We start from the raw sequence: 26,558 nt of genomic DNA on the forward strand, positions 1-26,558 counted from the left end.
CTGTCAGCTCTCCTGTGTGGTGTAGTATATAGAGGATCTGTCAGCTCTCCTGTGTGGTGTAGTATATAGAGGATCTGTCAGCTCTCCTGTGTGGTGTAGTATATAGAGGATCTGTCAGCTCTCCTGTGTGGTGTAGTATATAGAGGATCTGTCAGCTCTCCCGTGTGGTGTAGTATATAGAGGATCTGTCAGTTCTCCTGTGTGGTGTAGTATATAGAGGATCTGCCCCCTCTCCCGTGTGGTGTAGTATATAGAGGATCTGTCAGCTCTCCTGTGTGGTGTAGTATATAGAGGATCTGTCAGCTCTCCCGTGTGGTGTAGTATATAGAGGATCTGTCAGTTCTCCTGTGTGGTGTAGTATATAGAGGATCTGCCCCCTCTCCCGTGTGGTGTAGTATATAGAGGATCTGTCAGCTCTCCTGTGTGGTGTAGTATATAGAGGATCTGTCAGCTCTCCCGTGTGGTGTAGTATATAGAGGATCTGTCAGTTCTCCTGTGTGGTGTAGTATATAGAGGATCTGCCCCCTCTCCCGTGTGGTGTAGTATATAGAGGATCTGTCAGCTCTCCTGTGTGGTGTAGTATATAGAGGATCTGTCAGCTCTCCTGTGTGGTGTAGTATATAGAGGATCTGTCAGCTCTCCTGTGTGGTGTAGTATATAGAGGATCTGTCAGCTCTCCCGTGTGGTGTAGTATATAGAGGATCTGTCAGTTCTCCTGTGTGGTGTAGTATATAGAGGATCTGCCCCCTCTCCCGTGTGGTGTAGTATATAGAGGATCTGTCAGCTCTCCTGTGTGGTGTAGTATATAGAGGATCTGTCAGCTCTCCCGTGTGGTGTAGTATATAGAGGATCTGTCAGTTCTCCTGTGTGGTGTAGTATATAGAGGATCCGTCAGCTCTCCTGTGTGGTGTAGTATACAGAGGATCCGTCAGCTCTCCTGTGTGGTGTAGTATACAGAGGATCTGTCAGCTCTCCTGTGTGGTGTAGTATATAGAGGATCTGTCAGCTCTCCTGTGTGGTGCAGTATATAGAGGATCTGTCAGCTCTCCTGTGTGGTGTAGTATATAGAGGATCTGTCAGCTCTCCTGTGTGGTGTAGTATATAGAGGATCTGTCAGCTCTCCTGTGTGGTGTAGTATATAGAGGATCTGTCAGCTCTCCTGTGTGGTGTAGTATATAGAGGATCTGTCAGCTCTCCCGTGTGGTGTAGTATATAGAGGATCTGTCAGTTCTCCTGTGTGGTGTAGTATATAGAGGATCTGCCCCCTCTCCCGTGTGGTGTAGTATATAGAGGATCTGTCAGCTCTCCTGTGTGGTGTAGTATATAGAGGATCTGTCAGCTCTCCCGTGTGGTGTAGTATATAGAGGATCTGTCAGTTCTCCTGTGTGGTGTAGTATATAGAGGATCTGCCCCCTCTCCCGTGTGGTGTAGTATATAGAGGATCTGTCAGCTCTCGTGTGTGGTGTGGTACATAGGATCTATCCTGGGTGGTATTTTTAAACTGCGTGGTGGGCCCCAAGAATGATTTTTCTCTGGTGGGCCCAAGGTACTCCAGTCCGACGCTGAACCCAGCAGATGGAAACCCAACTTTGAGTCTACACATTTCGAAAAATAATTGTCACACAGCATTAAAGTGGCATCAATTTCCACAAAGTAGGAACAGAATAATAGGCCTCTGACACATCTTCCACCACAGGCAACACACCTGATGGAAACCCAACTTAGAATCACCGCATTTCAAAAACATTTTTGTAACAGAAGAAGCAACAGCAGACACAGAAGACACCACAAAGACGGCACAGACGGCAATAACACTGTCAAGCTTGTGCCCAGACTGGTTGGCAAGGGCATACGGGGGTGTGGCCCCACTGTGCCACAGACCAGACTACCCTGGAAGGGGTGTAACTAAGTAGCTTCCTTGGTCTTCGCTGGAGCCTCTGATGGTGAAGTCAGGCTTGTGCGGCAGGAAGCTACCAGGTACCACTCCAGGGTGAAGTCTGACTGTGGCTGCTGATCCCACCGGAAGAACGGAACATAGAAAGGCAGGCGGGCATGGCTGGCACTCTGGCAGACAGGCGGGCACGGCTGAGACACAGGCAGATGAGTACAACAGAGACACTGGCAGGAAGGCGGGCATGGCTGGCTCTCTGGTAGGCAGGCAGGTACGGCTGGCTCTCTGGTAGGATAGGCGGACAAGGCTGGTACACTGGAAGAACCGGTAAGGGCCGGTCTGCAGGCAGGTATGTAAAACAGGTAAGAACCTGTTCAGACAGGAGGACTTATGAATAGGCAGAGAAAGACCGCATGAGCGGATGCAAAGCGGAAACACAGGAGCTAGAGCCAAGCACAGAAACGCAGGAGTCAGAGCCAAGAGCAGGAGGCGGAGCCAAGTGCAGAAATGCAGGAGGCAGAGCCAAGAGCAGGAGGCGGAGCAAAGTGCAGAAATGCAGGAGGCGGAGCCAAGAGAAGGAGGCGGAGCCAAGTGCATAAATGCAGGAGGCGGAGCCAAGTGCAGAAACGCAGGAGGCAGAGCCAAGAGCAGGAGGCGGAGCCAAGTGCAGAAACACAGGAGACTGAGCCAAGAGCAGGAGGCAGAGCCAAGAGCAGGAGGCTGAGACAAGTGCAGAAATGCAGGAGGCGGAGACAAAAGCAGGAGGCGGATCCATGTGCAGAAACGCAGGAGGCGGAGGCAAGAGCAGGAGGCAGAGCCGAGTGCGGAAGCGCAGGAGGCAGAGCCAAGAGCAGAGACGCAAGAGGTGGAACAGATAACTGCAAGAAGCGGAGCAAGGTAGAACCGCAAGGACTGGAGCAACAGAGCAAAGCCACAGAGTGCAGAGCTGAGAGCAGAACAAAGTCAGAGTGCAGAGCTGAGCAAAGCTAGATACAGAGTGCAGAGCAGAAAGCAGAGCAAAGCCACAGAGTGCAGAGCAAGGAGCAAGGCAAGGTCACAGAGAGCAGAGCCGAAAGCAGAGCAAAGCAAGACACAGAGTATGCACAGCAGAGAAAGCAAACCAAGACAGGGATATAAACAAACAAAGGAACAGGACAAGACTAAGACGGAGTCAGGAATGGGACAAGGCACAGAAACACGGACACAAGCCAGGGTACGATGACCCTCTGGGTGGCGGACATAGGCCAGGGTACAAAGCCCCACTGGGTGGCTACACAAGGACACAAGCCAGGGTACTAAGCCCCACTGAGTGGCAAACACAGGACAGAGACCAGGGTACAATGCCCCACTGGATGGCGGACACAAGAGTAACAGAGACAGGGCCTGGCACCTCAGCAGCTAAGAACTTATTGAGGGAGTAAGTTGCACAGGCCCCCACCAATGGGTGGGGATCTCTTAAATACAGGAAGCCTCATTGCAATTGACTGGGGACACCTTAGCAAGGTGCACACAGACTCAATAAAACACAGGAGTTGCCATCTCCACCCCCCTATGCACACAGAGCATGCACAGAGCAAACAGCAGACATGAGGCACACAGCATGGAGCTGGCAGCAGAGAGAAGTCACAACAAGGCCCAGAGAAGTAAGTGAGTTTGAGTGTAATGCAGGTGGGGGGTGGGAGGCCATGCAGCAATGCTAGCAGGGTTGTTACAAACGCAAGATCAATACATGAGACTAAAAACAACACCATCTCTAGTCTGCCCAATCTGCGACTGAGGTGCAAAAGTCATCTGAGATCCATGATTTGTTCACTTTGATGAAAGTTAGGCAGTCGACAGTTTGAGGGGACAGCCGGATGGGCTTATCCATCAAGACACCACCAGCAGAGCTGAAAACATGTTCTGAGAGAGCTCTGGTTGCCAGGCATGATAAAACCTCCAAGGCATGACAAGTGAGCTCATGTCACTCTTCCATTTTTAAAGACCAAAATGTAAGAGTCCAAACCCCCCTGATGGCATAGATAATGAGCCCAAGACACCATCCACTCCAGTCAATTACAAAGAGTGAGACTTGTACTCTGTTCTACTGGTGCAAGGGCTGGTCTAAATATGTATTAAATGACTCACAGAAATTGCTTATTCCACTTAGACTGCTGCTGCTTTTGCTGCTGCTAATGTTTTGGCGATGACGCCTTGACGTTACTGGGTTGGACATTTCAACCTGGGATGCACACTGTGTGCCTCAATGCTGTCTTGGTGAAAAGCACTTTTAAGATTGTCTACAAGCGTATTTTGATACTCCAGCATAAGCGCATCACTTTCCAGGGGGAAGCATCTGACTAAATTTACTGTGCATCTAACATAGTGGCAACCCAGTAGTCAGCACTGTTTCTAACCCTAAAAATACAGGCATCATGTTGAAGATAGTACAGCAAGAAGGTGCACTTGTGTTGAGCACTTCCATGAGGTCCATGCTGTGTTGGTGGCGGGGTAAAACTCAAGGTTGCTTCCTCCATTCCCTCCCGCCAACCACGGAAAACAGAGCGTATCATTATCCCCTTCATCTCCAGACTCTCCTGTCTGTCATCTCATCCTCCTCAATTTGTTCATTGGCTCCTACATCTTCACTAATAGTTTGACTGGTACCATGAGTCTCCATTGATTGCTGTAAGCCACCCTCCCACCAGTGCGACGACAGTCTGGAAATTTGAGATTTTGTTGTCACTTCCACATTCTCCTCTGCTTCCAACTCATCCTCTGGAACCATGACCTCCTCACGCAAACTATTCAAAGTGTGCTCCAGCATGTAGATGACCAGAATAGTGATGCTTATGATGGCATCATCAGTGCTAACTATCTTAGTAGCCTGTTATGAACAGGTAATTCAGAGCCACAATGGACATTGAAGTTCAGAGCACACAAAGTGACCTGACAATTACCAAAAACAAAGGACGAGCTCTGAGACGTGGGAACTCTGCTAACCGCAATCCCTAATCCTAACACACCACACTAGAGGTAGCCGTGGATTGCGCCTAACGCTCCCTATGCAACTCGGCACAGCCTGAGAAACTAACTAGCCCTGAAGATAGAAAAATAAGCCTACCTTGCCTCAGAGAAATTCCCCAAAGGAAAAGGCAGCCCCCCACATATAATGACTGTGAGTAAGATGAAAATACAAACACAGAGATGAAATAGATTTAGCAAAGTGAGGCCCGACTTACTGAATAGACCGAGGATAGGAAAGATAGCTTTGCGGTCAACACAAAAACCTACGAACAACCACGCAGAGGGGCAAAAAGACCCTCCGCACCGACTAACGGTACGGAGGTGCTCCCTCTGCGTCTCAGAGCTTCCAGCAAGCAAGAAAAACCAATATAGCAAGCTGGACAGAAAAAAAAAAAAATAACACAAGCAAAACTTAGCTTATGCAGGATAGACAGGCCACAGGAATGATCCAGGAGGAAGCAAGACCAATACTAGAACATTGACTGGAGGCCAGGATCAAAGCACCAGGTGGAGTTAAATAGAGCAGCACCTAACGACTTAACCTCATCACCTGAGGAAGGAAACTCAGAAGCCGCAGTACCACTCTCATCCACAGGAAGGAGCTTGGCCACAGAATTCACAACAGTACCCCCCCCTTGAGGAGGGGTCACCGAACCCTCACCAGAGCCCCCAGGCCGACCAGGATGAGCCACATGAAAGGCACGAACCAGATCGGCAGCATGGACATCAGAGGCAAAGACCCAGGAATTATCTTCCTGACCATAACCTTTCCACTTAACCAGATACTGGAGTTTCCGTCTCGAAACACGAGAATCCAAAACCTTCTCAACTATATACTCCAACTCCCCTTCAACCAAAACCGGAGCAGGAGGATCAATAGATGGAACCACAGGTGCCACGTATCTCCGCAACAATGACCTATGGAACACGTTATGGATGGAAAAAGAAGCTGGAAGAGTCAAACGAAAAGACACAGGATTAAGAACCTCAAAAATCCTATATGGACCAATGAAACGAGGCTTAAATTTAGGAGAGGAAACCTTCATAGGAATATAACGAGATGACAACCAAACCAAATCCCCAACACGAAGTCGGGGACCCACACAGCGCCTGCGGTTAGCGAAACGTTGAGCCTTCTCCTGGGACAAAGTCAAATTGTCCACTACATGAGTCCAAATCTGCTTCAACCTATCCACCACAGTATCCATACCAGGACAGTCCGAAGACTCAACCTGCCCTGAAGAGAAACGAGGGTGGAACCCAGAATTGCAGAAAAACGGCGAAACCAAAGTAGCCGAGCTGGCCCGATTATTAAGGGCGAACTCAGCCAAAGGCAAAAAGGACACCCAATCATCCTGATCAGCAGAAACAAAACATCTCAGATATGTTTTCAAGGTCTGATTGGTTCGTTCAGTCTGGCCATTTGTCTGAGGATGGAAAGCCGAAGAAAAAGACAAATCAATGCCCATCCTAGCACAAAAGGCTCGCCAAAACCTCGAAACAAACTGGGAACCTCTGTCAGAAACGATGTTCTCTGGAATGCCATGTAAACGAACCACATGCTGGAAAAACAACGGCACCAAATCAGAGGAGGAAGGCAATTTAGACAAGGGCACCAAATGGACCATCTTAGAGAAGCGATCACAAACCACCCAAATGACCGACATTCTTTGAGAGACGGGGAGATCCGAAATAAAATCCATAGAGATATGTGTCCAAGGCCTCTTCGGGACCGGCAAGGGCAAAAGCAACCCACTGGCACGAGAACAGCAGGGCTTAGCCCGAGCACAAATCCCACAGGACTGCACAAAAGAACGCACATCCCGCGACAGAGACGGCCACCAAAAGGATCTAGCCACCAAATCTCTGGTACCAAAGATTCCAGGATGACCAGCCAACACCGAACAATGAACCTCAGAGATAACTTTATTCGTCCACCTATCAGGGACAAACAGTTTCTCCGCTGGGCAACGGTCAGGTCTATTAGCCTGAAATTTTTGCAGCACCCGCCGCAAATCAGGGGAGATGGCAGACAAAATTACCCCCTCTTTGAGAATACCCGTCGGCTCAGGCAAACCCGGAGAATCGGGCACAAAACTCCTAGACAGGGCATCCGCCTTCACATTTTTAGAGCCCGGAAGGTACGAAACCACAAAGTCAAAACGGGAGAAAAACAGCGACCAACGAGTCTGTCTAGGATTCAACCGTTTGGCAGACTCGAGATAAGTCAAGTTTTTGTGATCAGTCAAGACCACCACGCGATGCTTAGCTCCTTCAAGCCAATGACGCCACTCCTCGAATGCCCACTTCATGGCTAGCAACTCTCGATTGCCAACATCATAATTTCGCTCAGCAGGCGAAAATTTCCTGGAAAAGAAGGCGCATGGTTTCATCACCGAGCAATCAGAACTTCTCTGCAACAAAACAGCCCCTGCTCCAATTTCGGAAGCATCAACCTCGACCTGGAACGGAAGCGAAACATCTGGTTGGCACAACACAGGGGCAGAAGAAAAACGACGCTTCAACTCCTGAAAAGCTTCCACAGCAGCAGAAGACCAATTGACCACATCAGCACCCTTCTTGGTTAAATCAGTCAACGGTTTAGCAATGCTAGAAAAATTAGTGATGAAGCGACGATAAAAATTAGCAAAGCCCAGGAACTTCTGCAGACTCTTCAGAGATGTTGGCTGAGTCCAATCATAAATGGCCTGAACTTTAACAGGGTCCATCTCGATAGTAGAAGGAGAAAAAATGAACCCCAAAAATGAAATCTTCTGAACACCAAAGAGACACTTTGACCCCTTCACAAACAAAGAATTAGCACGCAGGACCTGGAACACCATTCTGACCTGCTTCACATGAGACTCCCAATCATCCGAGAAGACCAAAATATCATCCAAGTATACAATCAGGAATTTATCCAGGTACTCTCGGAAGATGTCATGCATAAAGGACTGAAACACTGATGGAGCATTAGAAAGTCCGAATGGCATAACCAGGTACTCAAATGGCCTTTGGGCGTATTAAATGCTGTTTTCCATTCATCGCCCCGTTTAATACGCACAAGATTATACGCACCACGAAGATCTATCTTGGTGAACCAACTAGCCCCCTTAATCCGAGCAAACAAATCAGACAGCAGCGGCAAGGGGTACTGAAATTTGACCGTAATTTTATTTAGAAGGCGGTAATCAATACAAGGTCTCAGCGAACCATCCTTCTTGGCCACAAAAAAGAACCCCGCTCCCAATGGCGACGATGACGGGCGAATATGACCCTTCTCCAAAGACTCCTTCACGTAACTCCGCATAGCGGCGTGCTCAGGTACAGATAAATTAAACAGTTGACCCTTAGGAAACTTACTACCAGGAATCAAATCGATAGCACAATCACAATCCCTATGCGGAGGTAGGGCATTGGACTTGGGCTCATCGAATACATCCCGGTAATCAGACAAGAACTCTGGGACCTCAGAAGGGGTGGATGATGAGATAGACAGAAATGGAACATCACCATGTACCCCCTGACAACCCCAGCTGGACACAGACATTGATTTCCAATCTAATACTGGGTTATGGACTTGTAGCCATGGCAATCCCAACACGACCACATCATGCAGATTATGCAACACCAGAAAGCGAATATCCTCCTGGTGCGCAGGAGCCATGCACATGGTCAGCTGGGTCCAATACTGAGGCTTATTCTTGGCCAAAGGCGTAGCATGAATTCCTCTCAATGGAATAGGACACTGCAAGGGCTCCAAGACAAACCCACAGCGCCTAGCAAACTCCAAGTCCATCAAATTCAGGGCAGCGCCTGAATCCACAAATGCCATGACAGAATAGGAAGACAAAGAGCAGATCAAAGTAACGGACAAAAGAAATTTCGACTGCACCGTACCAATGGTGGCAGACCTAGCGAACCGCTTAGTGCGCTTAGGACAATCGGAGATAGCATGAGTGGAATCACCACAGTAGAAACACAGCCCATTCTGACGTCTGTGTTCTTGCCTTTCAGCTCTGGTCAAAGTCCTATCGCACTGCATAGGCTCAGGTTCATGCTCAGATAATACCGCCAAATGGTGCACAGATTTACGCTCGAGCAAGCGTCGACCGATCTGAATGGCCAAAGACATAGACTCATTCAGACCAGCAGGCATAGGAAATCCCACCATGACATCCTTAAGGGCTTCAGAGAGACCCTTTCTGAAAATAGCTGCCAGCGCACATTCATTCCATTGAGTGAGCACGGACCACTTTCTAAACTTCTGACAATAAATCTTTATCTCATCCTGACCCTGACACAGAGCCAGCAAATTTTTCTCTGCCTGATCCACTGAATTTGGTTCGTCGTACAGCAATCCGAGCGCCAGAAAAAACGCATCAATATTACATAATGCAGGATCTCCTGGCGCAAGGGAAAATGCCCAGTCTTGAGGGTCACCACGTAAATAAGAAATAATGATCTTAACTTGTTGAACTGGGTCACCAGAGGAGCGGGGTTTCAAAGCCAGAAATAGTTTACAATTATTTTTAAAATTCAAAAACTTAGCTCTATCTCCAGAAAATAACTCAGGAATAGGAATTTTAGGTTCTAACATAGGATTCTGAACCACTAAATCTTGAATATTCTGTACATTTATAGCGAGATTATCCATCAAAGAGAACAGACCTTGAATGTCCATGTCCACACCTGTGTTCTGAACCACCCTGATGTAAAGGGGAAAAGAAAGACAGAACACAGTGCAAATAAAAAAAAAATGGTCTCAGAACTTCTCTTTTCCCTCTATTGAGAAGCATTAGTACTTTGGGCCTCCAGTACTGTTATGAACAGGTAATTCAGAACCACAATGGACATTGAAGTTCAGAGCACACAAAGTGACCTGACAATTACCAAAAACAAAGGACGAGCTCTGAGACGTGGGAACTCTGCTAACCGCAATCCCTAATCCTAACACACCACACTAGAGGTAGCCGTGGATTGCGCCTAACGCTCCCTATGCAACTCAGCACAGCCTGAGAAACTAACTAGCCCTGAAGATAGAAAAATAAGCCTACCTTGCCTCAGAGAAATTCCCCAAAGGAAAAGGCAGCCCCCCACATATAATGACTGTGAGTAAGATGAAAATACAAACACAGAGATGAAATAGATTTAGCAAAGTGAGGCCCGACTTACTGAATAGACCGAGGATAGGAAAGATAGCTTTGCGGTCAACACAAAAACCTACAAACAACCACGCAGAGGGGCAAAAAGACCCTCAGCACCGACTAACGGTACGGAGGTGCTCCCTCTGCGTCTCAGAGCTTCCAGCAAGCAAGAAAAACCAATATAGCAAGCTGAACAGAAAATAAAAAACAAACAAAAATAACACAAGCAAAACTTAGCTTATGCAGGATAAACAGGCCACAGGAACGATCCAGGAGGAAGCAAGACCAATACTAGAACATTGACTGGAGGCCAGGATCAAAGCACCAGGTGGAGTTAAATAGAGCAGCACCTAACGACTTAACCTCATCACCTGAGGAAGGAAACTCAGAAGCCGCAGTACCACTCTCATCCACAGGAGGGAGCTTGGCCACAGAATTCACAACAGTAGCCATTTTAAAACTGTGCAGAAGGGTGCAGAGGTCCTTCACCTGTGAACTCTGCAAGCGTGATTTGCACCACATCCAGACTGCGTTGGCCCAGGCTGTGCAAAAGGACATACTGCACCAGGGCTCATTGCTGCTGCCAGAGCCTCTGCAACATGTGCAGAGTGGAATCACACCATGTCAGAACATCACTAATTAAATGGTTAACCGGTAGGCCGATAGATCTCTGTAACGATACAAGTTGATGACCTGCAGGGTGCGATTGTTAGAAGTGAACACACAGTGACTGTGCTCTCTGCAGCAGCGCATTCAGGCCTGGATAGTGGCAGGGAAATTGCTGTACCATCAGGTTGAGGACATGAGCCATGCAAGGCACGTGTGTAAGGTTGCCACAGTGTAGGGCTGCCACCAGGTTTGCACCGTTATCGCACATGGCCTTCCCTGGCTCCTGGTTTAGTGGAGACAGCCATTGCTCTCACTCGACCTGGATACCTGTCCACAACTCTTGGGCTGTGTGACTTTGATCTCTAAGGCATATTACTTTAGTCACTGCCTTATTGTGGTGAGCCATGGCTGCACAGTACGGAGGTGGGGGAGATTCTATCTGCACTGTTAGAACGCGTGTCTGATTAAGGGAGAGGTTGAGGGCACAGGTGGAGGCCATCGAAGAGGTGGAAGAGGCAGTAGCAGGGGACGAACTATTAGATACAGAGATTTGTCCAGCAAGACTTGGGGATTCACAGACTTGTGGATCAGCCCCTTCACCGCCTGCCCCCACAGCCACCAGAGTCACCCAGTGCCCTGTTGATGAGATGAAGAAACCGGAAAGAGGGTGTGATTCAAGCGCTGCTGATGAAAACCTATACTTTTGTCCTGATGAAGAGGTCCTGCATGACCTCAAAACACGTTGACTCTATAAACCTGTACATGAAAGCTTTTAATATGCTCTATTGGATACATTGTCGACCCATCAGCAGCAGCCCATGAGTGACACCCTCTTCTCGGTTTCTTCATTCTGTTCGGTCCATCCAGCTACTGGTGTCCTTGCAGCAGCTGATTTATATATGCCAGTTACACGTTGCTTTGGAGCAACCATATCAGGTGAGTGGATCCACTTCCATTGACACTCCATTGTTATGGGATAACACCCTATTGTGCTTCTTTCATTCCCAGTCTCTTAAGGTACCGTCACACTTAGCGACGCTGCAGCGATACCGACAACGATCCGGATCGCTGCAGCGTCGCTGTTTGGTCGCTGGAGAGCTGTCACACAGACAGCTCTCCAGCGACCAACGATCCCGAGGTCCCCGGTAACCAGGGTAAACATCGGGTAACTAAGCGCAGGGCCGCGCTTAGTAACCCGATGTTTACCCTGGTTACCAGCGTAAAAAAACAAACAGTACATACTTACATTCAGCTGTCTGTCCCTTGCCGTCTGGTTCCTGCACTGACTGCTAGCCGTAAAGTGAAAGTGAAAGCACAGCACAGCGGTGAGTCACACAGCGGTGAATCACCGCTGTGGCTGTGCTCTGCTTTCACTTTACGGCCAGCAGTCAGTGCAGGGACCAGACGGCAAGGGACAGACAGCTGAATGTAAGTATGTACTGTTTGTTTTTTTACGCTGGTAACCAGGGCCCTGCGCTTAGTTACCCGATGTTTACCCTGGTTACCAGTGAAGACATCGCTGAATCAGTGTCACACACGCCGATTCAGCGATGTCTACGGGGAGTCCAGCGACGAAATAAAGTTCTGGACTTTCTTCCCCGACCAGCGATCTCCCAGCAGGGGCCTGATCGCTGCTGCCTGTCACACTGGACGATATCGCTAGCGAGGACGCTGCAACGTCACGGATCGCTAGCGATATCGTCTAGTGTGACAGTACCTTTATATTCAGTGAGCGAGATGTAACGACCCTGCCCATGTTTACTTATCCAGGTGTCAGTGGTGAAGTGCGCCCTGGCAGACATAGATTTTTTCAGGGAACGGGTGATGTTTTCGTCGTTGGGCGTTTGGAAATTTTTGACGCAGGGGGAAACAAGGGTGATTTGGGTGCCACCTCTGAGGATTGTGCTGCGTGTGATGCTAAGGTGGAAGAAGAGGAGGAGAGGCCACTTTATGCATCACTTGCTTGCCATCCACTGGAGCACATGCTCTTTCTGAGCCTCATCTACAAGGCGTACCGATGTGCGGTTACCAAAGAAAGGGAGTCAAGTAGGCCGGGCAGTAACAGAAGTTGTCAGTGGTCTTTGGATAGGACAAAGTTCAAGTTCAGTTGAACTTTCATTCACATTAACACCTAACCCACATACACATCAAACACCAAGCCTATTCCCCCTTACACCACGACCTCGCTTTTTCCCACTCTTGCTGTAAGTAGCCTTCCCCTCTTGCACGGTGCTGTTTCACAACCTTAGGCCCACAGCTGTTAGTCACCTGTCACTAAATGAACAATCACTATTTATTTTCCTATATAGTGTGCCTGAACAACAATGTTATGCCTAACAATTTTTAAGTGGAAATCTGGCCTTCTGATTTGCCACTGAAACACAGTTTTAGCACAAACGATTTGGAGTATCACAATCTACTTTGATGCTGGAAGATCGATTTCAGGACAAGTTCACTTGTCCACTCAGCAACAGCACTGGTGCAGGATCGACCTCTCTGCACTGTAACATGGAGCAAATGGCGCCAGCAAAACAAGATGTCCGCTTTTTATATGGTCAGGGACATGTGACTTCAGTAACCAATCACAGAAGACCTTGTGGATGGTTTCTATGCCCTGACTGGTTGCCAAAATCAACACACATATAATTAAGGGAATTAAAAAAAAAAGTGAACGCCGCTCCGTAATCTCTTCAGACGCTCCTTTAACCTCTTTGCATGCCCTCTCCTCATCAAACACATCCCCCTGTCACCCACGCTTATTATTCAGCACCACTATACTAGCCAAAGTCATTCAAAAGCATTATTGGAAATGCGATGATTTACCAAATTGTGACTGACCTTTGCCAACTTTGAGTACAAATCCTCGTGAAAGCAAACAGGAATCCAAATGTGATACGTTCGTGCTGAATTTGAGATTGGCGAGCGTTTTCCAAACACATTCGCTTATCTCTAGTTATCAGTTACGGAGCTGCACAGCTCCCTCAACTATATGGTGGACGCGGCTAGGTACTGCACATCCGTCCCTATTGAGATAAATAGGAGAGGATCTTCAGTATCCCACTGCTGCCAGTATACAGTTGATGGAGATGTGCTGCTCTGATCACATCCGACAGCCACTGACACCTTAAACAACTGATTATGGGAGTTTGGGAGTGTTGGACGTCACACCCTCACTAATCTGATATCAATTACCTATCTCAGGGATAGGTTCTCAATTTTAAAATAATGGACAACCCCTTTCAACTTTTAAAACACTTTACATCTTACCATATCTGCCAGTCCTATGTACAGAAACATTCCTCCAGCGATTCCAAATATAACATTAGGTTGAAAGTTGTTTCCTACTACAATCCCAACTATCATTCCAAGATAACATGAACATGCGGAAGCAAAGTTGAAGAATAATGCCTGGGGAATACTCATTCCGGAACTTATCAAGATCGCAAAATCACCTGAAAATAAGAACATGTAACAGGTAAGATATAATACATACATATTATGTATTGTTTATGTTTTTATACTTTTTTTACCTTTGCATGATGAGTATTTATGTCTGTAAACATTGAAAACATGTTGCTGTTATTATTATTATTATTATTGTTATTATTATTATTATTATTGTTGTTAATAGCTTCCTGGAAAATGCAGTAATTCGTATTAACTAAAAGTTTACATGCCATCCTGCTCTACTGTAAAAATCCCACCTTTAGGCCTCTTTTACACATTCATGTTTCCGGTACGTGTGGTGACAGTTTTCACACGTAAGGGAGACACTGACACACATAGACCCATTCAAAAGAATGGGCCTGTGCACGTCAGTGTGTATCCATGGACCGTGTGTCTGTGTGCCCCACACGTAGACATGTCTGTTTTTTCCCATCAGCACAGGCCGCAAAATGTCCCTCACACGTGCTCACAACAAGCACACATGGATGTCATCTGTTTGACACACATGGGCGCCGGGGAAGAAGTGGTACAGTAAGCGATGTTCACCGACGCCGGGTGCTGAAGAAGACGGCTCTCATCATTCTCCCCTGCTCTGCCAGCAATGATGAGAGTTATATTCATGTCAGAACAATGACAGCAGGTAGGGGCTTTTGGGATTATTACTCCCATCAACCTACACCTGCTACCACTAATAACAGTGACAGCAGGAGCGGATGATGGGGGTATTCCTCACCTGCCGCCTGTGCTATCTAATATATAACGCTGAATGAGTGTGTATGTATATATGTATGTATGTATGTGTGTACGTCCTGGATTGGCATCTGCACCGTCGCAGCTACAGCCACATAATTTTCCACAGTCACAAGTCTGGACCCCGAGAGCATCATAGGCTATGTTGTGAGGCGAAATTTTAACCTCGCGCTTTCCAATTCACCAAACAATTTTGCCCCTATCTACATAATGGGGAAAAAGTGAAAGGAAAAGTGTTGGAGGCAAATTGACAGCTGACAGATGTGAACAAGGGGGACTTAAAGAATGAGAGCGATGGCACCAAAGAGTATATACCGGACAATTGCTAAGGTGGGGCCCCGGCATGGGATACTCACCACACACGGGGATATGAACACACACACAAAATGTGCCACACACTGCCACGTGCTTGAACACATATACCACCCTCAGCACACATTTCACCACACATACACCAACCTCGCCACATAAAAGTCGAAACACAAAAGTCGCCACTCAAAACTCGCCACGCGCAAAATTCGCCACATGCAAAACTAGGCTCACGCAAAACTCGCCACACGTGCAAAACTCATCTCCTGGAAAACTCGCCACATGCAAAACTTGCACACGCAGAAAAATTGACACATGCACAACAGTTGCAACACATGCAAAAGTTGCCTCACACAAAACTTGCACATACTCAAAACGCACCACATAAAACTCGCCACGCGCAAAACTCGCCATGCGCAAAACTTGCTGCACACAACTTGCTACACTAACCTGTCACATGCCACTCGACACACAAAAAGTTGCTACACGCATGTCGCCACACAAAACTCATCTCACAAAAGTCGCTACATGCATGTCGCCACACGCAACTTAACACACACAACTTGACACATGAAATTCGCCCTAACACACACACAAGTCTGGTATTATCCTTCAAAAATAAAAATCTGATTAATAAGCAGACAAACTACAAGAGCAACAAATGTACCATATAGGAAATACGGCAGCTGTCAGTCACATGACCTGTCTATTATGTGTATGTGTGAGTTAATATATACTGCGAAGGGGGAGGGCTTCCTGTTGGCTGAGGATTTATCAGGCTGCCAATAGCAACCAATCACAGCTCAGCTTTTATTTTGCTACAGTTAATTAATCTGAGCGCTGATTGGTTAATATAGGCAACAAAGGACATTCTCAGTATAACAAAGTTTGTGTGAGGTAATAGCATGTCAGTTAGGGTGTGTTGGTGGAAAGGCTGATGTCAGTCACATTACCTCTATGTAAGCGGATATAGAAACTGCCAGTTACAGACTATTTTTACCACAATAGTGCCTCATAAGAAAAGGAATTCCATGGCATGAATGTCAGCTGATGCAAAAAGAAAAGCTGCACTACGGGCTAATGAAAAATGTGAAGACCGAGAAACAAGGCTGGCACACATGAGAACAGCAGCTGCTTCCTCAAGAGCCAATGAACTTTCTGAGCAGTGCGAAGTGAGGCTTGCAGACAAGAGAACAAGAGCTGCTTCCTCAAGGGCCAGTGAACTTTCTGAGGAGAGGGAAGCGAGGCTTGCAGACATGAAAACAAGAGCTGCTTCCTCAAGAGCCAATAAACTTTCTGAGGAGATGGAAGTGAGGCTTGCAGACATGAAAACAAGAGCTGCTTCCTCAAGGGCCAATGAACTTTCTGAGGAGAGGGAAGTGAGGCTTGCAGACAAGAGAACAAGAACTGTTTCCTCAAGAGCCAATGAACTTTCTGAGGAGAGGGAAGCGAGGCTTGCAGACAAGAGAACAAGAACTGTTTCCTCAAGAGCCAATGAACTTTCTGAGGAGAGGGAAGTGAGGCTTGCAGATAAGAGAAGAAGAGCTGCTTCCTCAAGGGTCAATGAGTCATCTCAGCAGAGAGAAGGCCGACTTGCCACTAAGAGAATTGCTATTTCTTCCACCAGGGCACAGGAAATGGTTGGAGATTTGAAACATGCTGCCTTTTGTTACCAGTCAGACAGGATGATCCTCAAATTCAGATAGGAAAAATGGATGTGGTCTGCATGTACTGCAGTGCCCTGAAATGGAAAGATGAACCGCCAGTTTTATACTGTGCAAATGGCAAGATAAAACTTCCACCTTCCCTGTCACCACCAGATCCCCTAAAGTCTCTGATGACAGGTACCAGTACAATATCAAAGCATTTCTTGGACAACATCAGGAAGTACAACTCCTGCTTCCAAATTACATAATTTGGTGCAACAAAATAAATGTTTACAACAGGATTTATGCAGACATTTAAAGTTCAAGGACAGGTTTACCACTCAATTGGCTCACTGCTTCCATTAAAGTTCAAGGACAGGTTTACCACTCAATTGGCTCACTGCTTCCATTACAAGGAGAAGAACCTCAATTTCTTCAACTCTTCATGAAAAATGCAGAAGCAGAAGCTCAGCGGAGATGCTCTTTAATTCCTAACACAATACTCCCCTTGATATTGTCACTATTTTGCAGCAATTCCTTCACTCCAACAATCCATATGTTCAACTTTTCAAGACTGCACTTGAATCCATGCCAAATGACGATTACAAGGTTGTCATTCAAGCTGACAAAACACCACAAGGTGAACATCAGCGACGTTTCAATGCTCCCACATTTGATGAGGTAGCCATCTTGATTGTAGGTAATGATTTTCAAAGCCGTGTGCTTCCGAAAAGGAACAATAGTTTGCAACGAGTAGCAGAAACTCACAGGTCTTATGATGGTCTGCAATATCCAATCATCTTTTGGCAGGGACAGGATGGCTATCACTTTGGAATACCTCAGACTGGTCCTACAACTGGCAACCCTTCAGGAAAAAAAGTGTCTGCCATGGACTTCTATGCATATAGGATCATGACAAGATTTGCAGAGGAAAATCACATCTAGATATGTAAACACCTCTTCCACCAATTTATTGTTGACATGCATGCAAAGATTGAGAGTGAATGTCTTTTATATATCCGGCTAAATCAAAAGAAGCTCAGGGCAGAGGAATATATTCACCTTAGAGATGCTGTTGCAAATGATGCTGATCCAAAAGAGTTGGGGAAAATTGTTATTCTTCCATCAACTGTCACTGGACACCCACGACACATGCATGAATACACACAGGATGCAATGACTTATCTGAAAAAGTATGGCCGTCCAGATCTTTTCATCACCTTTACTTGCAATCCTGCCTGGGAGGAAATTGGAGGGCACCTGTTGCCGGGCCAAAAAACAGTGAATCGCCATGACCTTTTTGCTCATCGCAAAATCACATATTTATGGTGAGATGCAGTGTGGAAGTATTCAGTTGAATGGCAAAAAAGAGGCCTTCCTCACGCCCACATCTTGATCTGGCTGTAGCAAAAAATACAGCCTACCGAAATTGACAATATCATCAGTGCCGAATTGCCAGACCTTCAGATTGACCCACTGCTGTTTGATACCAATACAAAAAACATGATCCATGGTCCGTGTGGGAGGCTCAACAAAAATTCTCCCTGTATGATGGCAGGTGTTCAAAGCATTACCCACGATCCCTGGTCCAAGAAACCCAAACAGGACAAAATGGATATCCAGTCTACAGAAGAAGAAAGCCAGGGGATGGTGGTTTCACAGCAAAACTCAAAATGCGTGTTGGATCATCACTCCAAGAGATAGAAATTGAAAACCGGCCCACATAAATGTCGAATCTTGCCACTCTGTGAAATCAATCAAGTATATCTGCAAATATGTCCACAAAGGAAGTGATCAAGCAGTTTTTGAACTCCAGAAAAATGGACCTATTATTGATGAAGTGGAGGCATTCCAGATGGGCAGGTACATAAGCAGCAATGAAGCTGTTTGGAGAATACTAGGATTCTCCATTCATGAGAGAGTTGTGCATCTGAGTGTGCACTTGGAAAATGGACAGAGAATTTACTTTAAACCAGCAAACTTGCAGCAGCTCCTAAGACCACCTAAGACCACCCTCTTGGCATTTTTTGAGCTGTGTCAACAAGATCCTTTTGCAAAAACAATTCTCTACTGTGATTTACCAAAGTACTACACTTGGAGTGCCTTGAGAAAAACACTGGAATGGAGGAAATGGGGGCTTGATATTGAAGGCTATCCAAGGGTGAAAGCAACTGATACTCTTGGTCGCGTCTACCCTGTCCATCCGTCAAATGCAGAGTGCTTCTACCTGCGCATGTTACTTCATGTTGTCAAAGGCCCTACATCATTTTCTGACCTGAAGACCATCGAAGGCCATGTGTGTGAAACATTCAGGGATGCTTGCCAAAGAAAAGAACTTCTGGAAAATGATGGACACTGGGACATGACCCTCAGTGAAGCAGCAGCCACTAGAGTTGAGCGACCTTGACCTTTTTAGAGTCGAGCCGGGTTTCGCGAAACCCGACTATCTCAAAAGTCGGGTCGAGTGAAATCGGCCGATTATGATGTAAAGTCGGGATCGACCGAAACACAAAACCCAATGCAAGTCAATGGGGCAGCATAGTCGGCAGTGAGTGGGGGCCAGGAAAACACCTAGAGTGCCCATTTTAATGTCAAAACCATCCATTCTTCTTAATGAAGCTTGTCAAGCGTAATTTACCTTATAATAATTGGAAGGCATTTGAAATTGGGGGTCATTTGGCTAAAGTTGTGGTGGGTAGGGCTGGTTCAAGTAATTAGTGGGCCCAGGAAATCTGGACCACGTCACGGCAGTGGAGCAGGGAGAGGTAAGTATTTAAACTTTGCAAGTGCTGTGAACCTGAGCAAGCAGGGGGGGCCCACTCGTTGGCATTGGCACTGGCACAGGGCCCCTCAAAGTACAGCGGTGTGTTTGCACGGCGGGGGCGCCTCCCACCGGCAGCAACACTTTTGCGTACCATGAGAGGCCCTGTGCCAGTGACGTCGCCAACTAGTATTCCTCCCCCCACCTGATGAAGGAACCTGCACTTTCATCTGCACCTTCCTGTTTGTCCCCGTGTAAGGTGGTATGGTATGCGGGAAGGGGGACCTGACTTTCAGCAGGGTCACAATCTTGCAGTGTAGCGTGCACGGGAAATGTTGCGTTATGGGTCAATGTACCAGCAGACTCATCTATCACTGGCTGGGCAATGGGCAGGATGAGGAGGAAACACAGATATAGGCCCAAAGAATAAAGTGGGCTAAATGCAGTTCAAAATTAGTAACACAGGACTAATCAGGGGGCATTGCAGTGGAGGACAACTGGAATGAGAGGCTGACACAGAGAGTAGGCCCAAATCAGTAAGTAGTCGAAATGCAGTTCAAAATTGGCAACAGTAGTAAACAGGCGGCACAGCTTTGTTCAGTGGAGGAGAACAGCAAGGAGTGGCAGACACCGATAGTAGTCCCCAACCCAACTAGTAGGCCAAATGCAGTCTAACATTAACAACTACTTAACGAGCGCCTGAAAACGGAATTTCAGGACAGGAAACCAGGAGAACAGCAAGGAGCGGCAGACACCGATAGTAGGCCCCAAACCAACTAGTACGCCAAATGCAGTTGCTCCGTTTAACCACAATTTAATGAGAGCCTGAAGATAGAAGTTCAGGAAAGGCAACCTGGAGAACACCTTGGAGTGGAACACACCATCTCTCTACACCCCATACCCAATTTGTAGGCCTAATGCAGCGTAGTTTCCAACAACTACTAAACGAGAGCATGATGATCGAAGCATTGGCGAGGAAACCTGGGGAACACCTTGGAGTGGAACACACCATCTCTCTACAGTGGAACACACCATCTCTCTACACCCCATACCCAATTTGTAGGCCTAATGCAACGTAGTTTCTAACAACTACTAAACGAGAGCCGGAAGATCGAAGCAATGGAGAGGAAACCTGGGGAACACCTTGGAGTGTAACACACCATCTCTCTACACCCCATACCCAATTTGTAGGCCTAATGCAGCGTAGTTTCCAACAACTACTAAACGAGAGCCGGAAGATCGAAGCTCAGGAAAGGCAACCTGGAGAACACCTTGGAGTGGAACACACCATCTCTCTACACCCCATACCCAATTTGTAGGCCCAATGCAGCGTAGTTTCCAACAACTACTAAACGAGAGCCGGAAGATCGAAGCAATGGAGAGGAAACCTGGGGAACACCTTGGAGTGTAACACACCATCTCTCTACACCCCATACCCAATTTGTAGGCCTAATGCAGCGTAGTTTCCAACAACTACTAAACGAGAGCCGGAAGATCGAAGCAATGGAGAGGAAACCTGGGGAACACCTTGGAGTGTAACATACCATCTCTCTACACCCCATACCCAATTTGTAGGCCTAATGCAGCGTAGTTTCCAACAACTACTAAACGAGAGCCGGAAGATCGAAGCAATGGAGAGGAAACCTGGGGAACACCTTGGAGTGGAACACACCATCTCTCTACAGTGGAACACACCATCTCTCTACACCCCATACCCAATTTGTAGGCCTAATGCAGCGTAGTTTCCAACAACTACTAAACGAGAGCTGGAAGATCGAAGCTCAGGAAAAGCAACCTGGGGAACACCTTGGAGTGGAACACACCATCTCTCTACACCCCATACCCAATTTGTAGGCCCAATGCAGCGTAGTTTCCAACAACTACTAAACGAGAGCCGGAAGATCGAAGCTCAGGAAAGGCAACCTGGGGAACACCTTGGAGTGTAACAAACCCTCTCTCTACACCACGGAAGGGCTGATTCTTAGGAAGGAAGGCTGTCGGAAAGAAGCAGGGCGCGTCCGAGGGTGATTATATTCTTATTAGGTATATACTCACCCTCGGACGAGCCCTGGTTCTTTATTTGTAATGAATGTTTATTTGCAATGTGGTTTTGACTTACTCTATTTTTTTGGTAAATAATGATTTTATTATTTTCATTGTTTTGCATCTTCTTGGCAATAATATAAAGAAGACGCGACAGGACAACACTCGGTGGATGCCATATCTGTGTTTAAAATTGAAAAAACCTTTCAGTTAACTACTTGCAGGAGAAAGTTATTGTAGCTGGTGGCCATTTTTAGTACTGTACCAGATTTTTGTTGTATGTGTTTGTTTTTAATGTTAAAATGTCTGCATTTGATATCTCTCCAGTATTTTCTTTTTTATAAGCAAAATACTTATTTTTATATTTTCTGATGTTGGTTCCAGGGGTACACGGGCAGCAGTGGTGTGGTCAGTGGAGGCCTAGTGGAAGGAGTGACCGCAGACAGGCATCGAAGGCCTAAAATAATAACACATGGCTGTAGGCAATTTTAAATTGGTTCCAGGGGTACACGGGCAGCAGTGGTGTGGTCAGTGGAGGCCTAGTGGAAGGAGTGACCGCAGACAGGCATCGAAGGCCTAAAATAATAACACATGGCTGTAGGCAATTTTAAATTGGTTCCAGGGGTACACGGGCAGCAGTGGTGTGGTCAGTGGAGGCCTAGTGGAAGGAGTCACCGCAGACAGGCATCGAAGGCCTAAAATAATAACACATGGCTGTAGGCAATTTTAAATTGGTTCCAGGGGTACACGGGCAGCAGTGGTGTGGTCAGTGGAGGCCTAGTGGAAGGAGTGACCGCAGACAGGCATCGAAGGCCTAAAATAATAACACATGGCTGTAGGCAATTTTAAATTGGTTACAGGGGTACACGGGCAGCAGTGGTGTGGTCAGTGGAGGCCTAGTGGAAGGAGTGACCGCAGACAGGCATCGAAGGCCTAAAATAATAACACATGGCTGTAGGCAATTTTAAATTGGTTCCAGGGGTACACGGGCAGCAGTGGTGTGGTCAGTGGAGGCCTAGTGGAAGGAGTCACCGCAGACAGGCATCGAAGGCCTAAAATAATAACACATGGCTGTAGGCAATTTTAAATTGGTTCCAGGGGTACACGGGCAGCAGTGGTGTGGTCAGTGGAGGCCTAGTGGAAGGAGTGACCGCAGACAGGCATCGAAGGCCTAAAATAATAACACATGGCTGTAGGCAATTTTAAATTGGTTACAGGGGTACACGGGCAGCAGTGGTGTGGTCAGTGGAGGCCTAGTGGAAGGAGTCACCGCAGACAGGCATCGAAGGCCTAAAATAATAACACATGGCTGTAGGCAATTTTAAACTGGTTACAGGGGTACACGGGCAGCAGTGGTGTGGTCAGTGGAGGCCTAGTGGAAGGAGTGACCACAGACAGGCATCGAAGGTCTAACATAACAAAAATGTCAATACAATGGTATTGTCAGTGGCAGGCATTGAAGGATGTCAGCGCATAGACTAAACATTGGTGGAGCTGTGAGATAATTTTGCAAGTGGTAGAGCACTGTTTGAGCTGGGGTGGGGGGAAACTCTCTTGTGGCCGGCGGTACAGGCCCAGGGCCCCTCATATTACAACGGTGTGTCTGACGTTGGGTGCGCACCACCACCGCCAGAGACACTTTATTGTACTAGGAGGGACCCAGTGGCAGTGCCGTCGACCAAAAGCGGGCTCACCCACCTCTTCAGACAAACTGCACTCTCACGGGTGCTGTCGCCAAGTGTCGATACCACGGCCCCGTGTGGGGAGTTTGGCCATTTAGTGAGGTGTAAACATGTCGTATGCTGGACAATCAGGTGCAGAAAATTACGAGATTGGAAAAGGCATTCAGAATAGTCCACAGGCAAGACCTTTTCATAGGAAAGCTAGGTGTCAGCCGGGCAAGGTGGGGCAAAAGATTTCGAAATCCAGTTGTGGTTCATTTTAATGAAGGTTAGATCATCTACATTTTGGGTAGCCAGACGAGTCCTTTTTTCTGTTAGTATTGAACCTGCAGCACTGAATACTCTTTCTGATAGGACACTAGCTGCCGGGCAAGCAAGCTCCTGCAATGCATATTCTGCCAATTCTGGCCAGGTGTCTAATTTTGATGCCCAGTAATCAAATGGGAATGACGGTTGAGGGAGAACATCGATAAGGGATGAAAAATAGTTTGTAACCATACTGGACAAATGTTGTCTCCTGTCACTTTGAATTGATGCTGCAGTACCTGTCCTGTCTGCGGTCATAGCAAAATCACTCCACAACCTGGTCAGAAAACCCCTCTGGCCAACGCCACTTCTGATTTCTGCCCCTCTAACTCCTCTGGTCTGCTGGCCCCTGCAGCTCGTGTGAGAACGATCATGGGCGCTGTGTGCAGGGAATGCCAGAAGCAAACGGTCAACAAGAGTTGATTGTTTGGTTGCTAATATTAGTTCCAAGTTCTCATGTGGCATTATATTTTGCAATTTGCCTTTACAACGAGGATCAAGGAGGCAGGCCAACCAGTAATCGTCATCATTCATCATTTTAGTTATGCGTGTGTCCCTTTTGAGGATACGTAAGGCATAATCCGCCATGTGGGCCAAAGTTCCAGTTCTCAAATCTGCGGTTGTGCTTGGTTGAGGGGCAGTTTCAGGCAAATCCACGTCACTTGTGTCCCTCAAAAAACCAGAACCCGGCCTTGCCGCGCCACCAATTTCCAGTGGCCCCGGAAAAGCTTCCTCATTAAAAATATAATCATCCCCATCATCCTCCTCGTCCTCCTCCTCCTCTTCGCCCGCTACCTCGTCCTGTACACTGCCCTGGCCAGACAATGGCTGACTGTCATCAAGGCTTTCCTCTTCCTCAGCTGCAGACGCCTGATCCTTTATGTGCGTCAAACTTTGCATCAGCAGACGCATTAGGGGGATGCTCATGCTTATCATGGCGTTGTCTGCACTAACCAGCCATGTGCATTCCTCAAAACACTGAAGGACTTGACACATGTCTTGAATCTTCGACCACTGCACACCTGACAACTCCATGTCTGCCATCCTACTGCCTGCCCGTGTATGTGTATCCTCCCACAAAAACATAACAGCCCGCCTCTGTTCACACAGTCTCTGAAGCATGTGCAGTGTTGAGTTCCACCTTGTTGCAACGTCTATGATTAGGCGATGCTGGGGAAGGTTCAAAGAACGCTGATAGGTCTGCATACGGCTGGAGTGTACGGGCGAACGGCGGATATGTGAGCAAAGTCCACGCACTTTGAGGAGCAGGTCGGATAACCCCGGATAACTTTTCAGGAAGCCCTGCACCACCAGGTTTAAGGTGTGAGCCAGGCAAGGAATGTGTTTCAGTTGGGAAAGGGAGATGGCAGCCATGAAATTCCTTCCGTTATCACTCACTACCTTGCCTGCCTCAAGATCTACAGTGCCCAGCCACGACTGCGTTTCTTTCTGCAAGAACTCGGACAGAACTTCCGCGGTGTGTCTGTTGTCGCCCAAACACTTCATAGCCAATACAGCCTGCTGACGTTTGCCAGTAGCTGCCCCATAATGGGAGACCTGGTGTGCAACAGTGGCAGCTGCGGATGGAGTGGTTGTGCGACTGCGGTCTGTGGACGAGCTCTCGCTTCTGCAGGAGGACGAAGAGGAGGAGGAGGGGGTGCGAACGGCTACAGCCAATTGTTTCCTAGACCGTGGGCTAGGCAGAACTGTCCCAAACTTGCTGTCCCCTGTGGACCCTGCATCCACCACATTTACCCAGTGTGCCGTGATGGACACGTAACGTCCCTGGCCATGCCTACTGGTCCATGCATCTGTTGTCAGGTGCACCTTTGTGCTCACAGATTGCCTGAGTTCATGGACGATGCGCTCTTTAACATGCTGGTGGAGGGCTGGGATGGCTTTTCTGGAAAAAAAGTGTCGACTGGGTAGCTCGTAGCGTGGTACAGCGTAGTCCATCAGGGCTTTGAAAGCTTCGCTTTCAACTAACCGGTAGGGCATCATCTCTAACGAGATTAGTCTAGCTATGTGTGCATTCAAACCCTGTGTACGCGGATGCGAGGCTAAGTACTTCCTTTTTCTAACCATAGTCTCATGTAGGGTGAGCTGGACTGGAGAGCTGGAGATCGTGGAACTAGCGGGGGTGCCGGTGGACATGGCAGACTGAGAGACGGTGGGAGATGGTATTGTTGCCACCGGTGCCCTAGATGCAGTGTTTCCTACTACGAAACTGGTGATTCCCTGACCCTGACTGCTTTGGCCTGGCAAAGAAACCTGCACAGATACTGCAGGTGGTGCGGAAAATGGTGGCCCTACACTGCCGGAAGGGATGTTGCGTTGCTGACTAGCTTCATTGGCCAAGGGTGCTACAACCTTAAGGGACGTTTGGTAGTTAGTCCAGGCTTGCAAATGCATGGTGGTTAAATGTCTATGCATGCAACTTGTATTGAGACTTTTCAGATTCTGTCCTCTGCTTAAGGTAGTTGAACATTTTTGACAGATGACTTTGCGCTGATCAATTGGATGTTGTTTTAAAAAATGCCAGACTGCACTCTTTCTAGCATCGGATACCTTTTCAGGCATTGCAGACTGAGCTTTAACCGGATGGCCACGCTGTCCTCCATCAGGTTTTGGCTTTGCCACGCGTTTTGGGCAAGATACGGGCCCGGCAGATGGAACCTGTTGCGATGTTGATGCCTGCTGCGGCCCCTCCTCCTCCGCTTCAGAACTGCTGCCGCCTGCACCCTGTTCCCCCAATGGCTGCCAATCGGGGTCAAGAACTGGGTCATCTATTACCTCTTCTTGTAGCTCGTTTGCAACTTCGTCTGTGTCACCGTGTCGGTCGGTGGTATAGCGTTCGTGATGGGGCAACATAGTCTCATCAGGGTCTGATTCTTGATCAGCACCCTGCGAGGGCAATGTTGTGGTCTGAGTCAAAGGACCAGCATAGTAGTCTGGCTGTGG

The 26,558-nt window shown here is 47.5% G+C and overlaps 1 protein-coding gene across 1 annotated transcript in view; it reads right to left on the bottom strand.

Moving 5' to 3' along the window:
• Positions 1 to 26,558, bottom strand: part of SLC39A8 (solute carrier family 39 member 8) — a 135,769-nt gene that overhangs the window by 15,249 nt on the left and 93,962 nt on the right. Inside the window, exon 7 of the mRNA XM_069743646.1 lies at positions 13,921 to 14,105. Within this exon, the coding sequence (XP_069599747.1) occupies positions 13,921 to 14,105 (185 nt within the window). The remainder of the gene's footprint in view (positions 1 to 13,920; positions 14,106 to 26,558) is intronic.

The sequence above is a fragment of the Ranitomeya imitator genome, chromosome 1, assembly GCF_032444005.1.
Source record: "Ranitomeya imitator isolate aRanImi1 chromosome 1, aRanImi1.pri, whole genome shotgun sequence".
Taxonomy (NCBI): domain Eukaryota; kingdom Metazoa; phylum Chordata; class Amphibia; order Anura; family Dendrobatidae; genus Ranitomeya; species Ranitomeya imitator.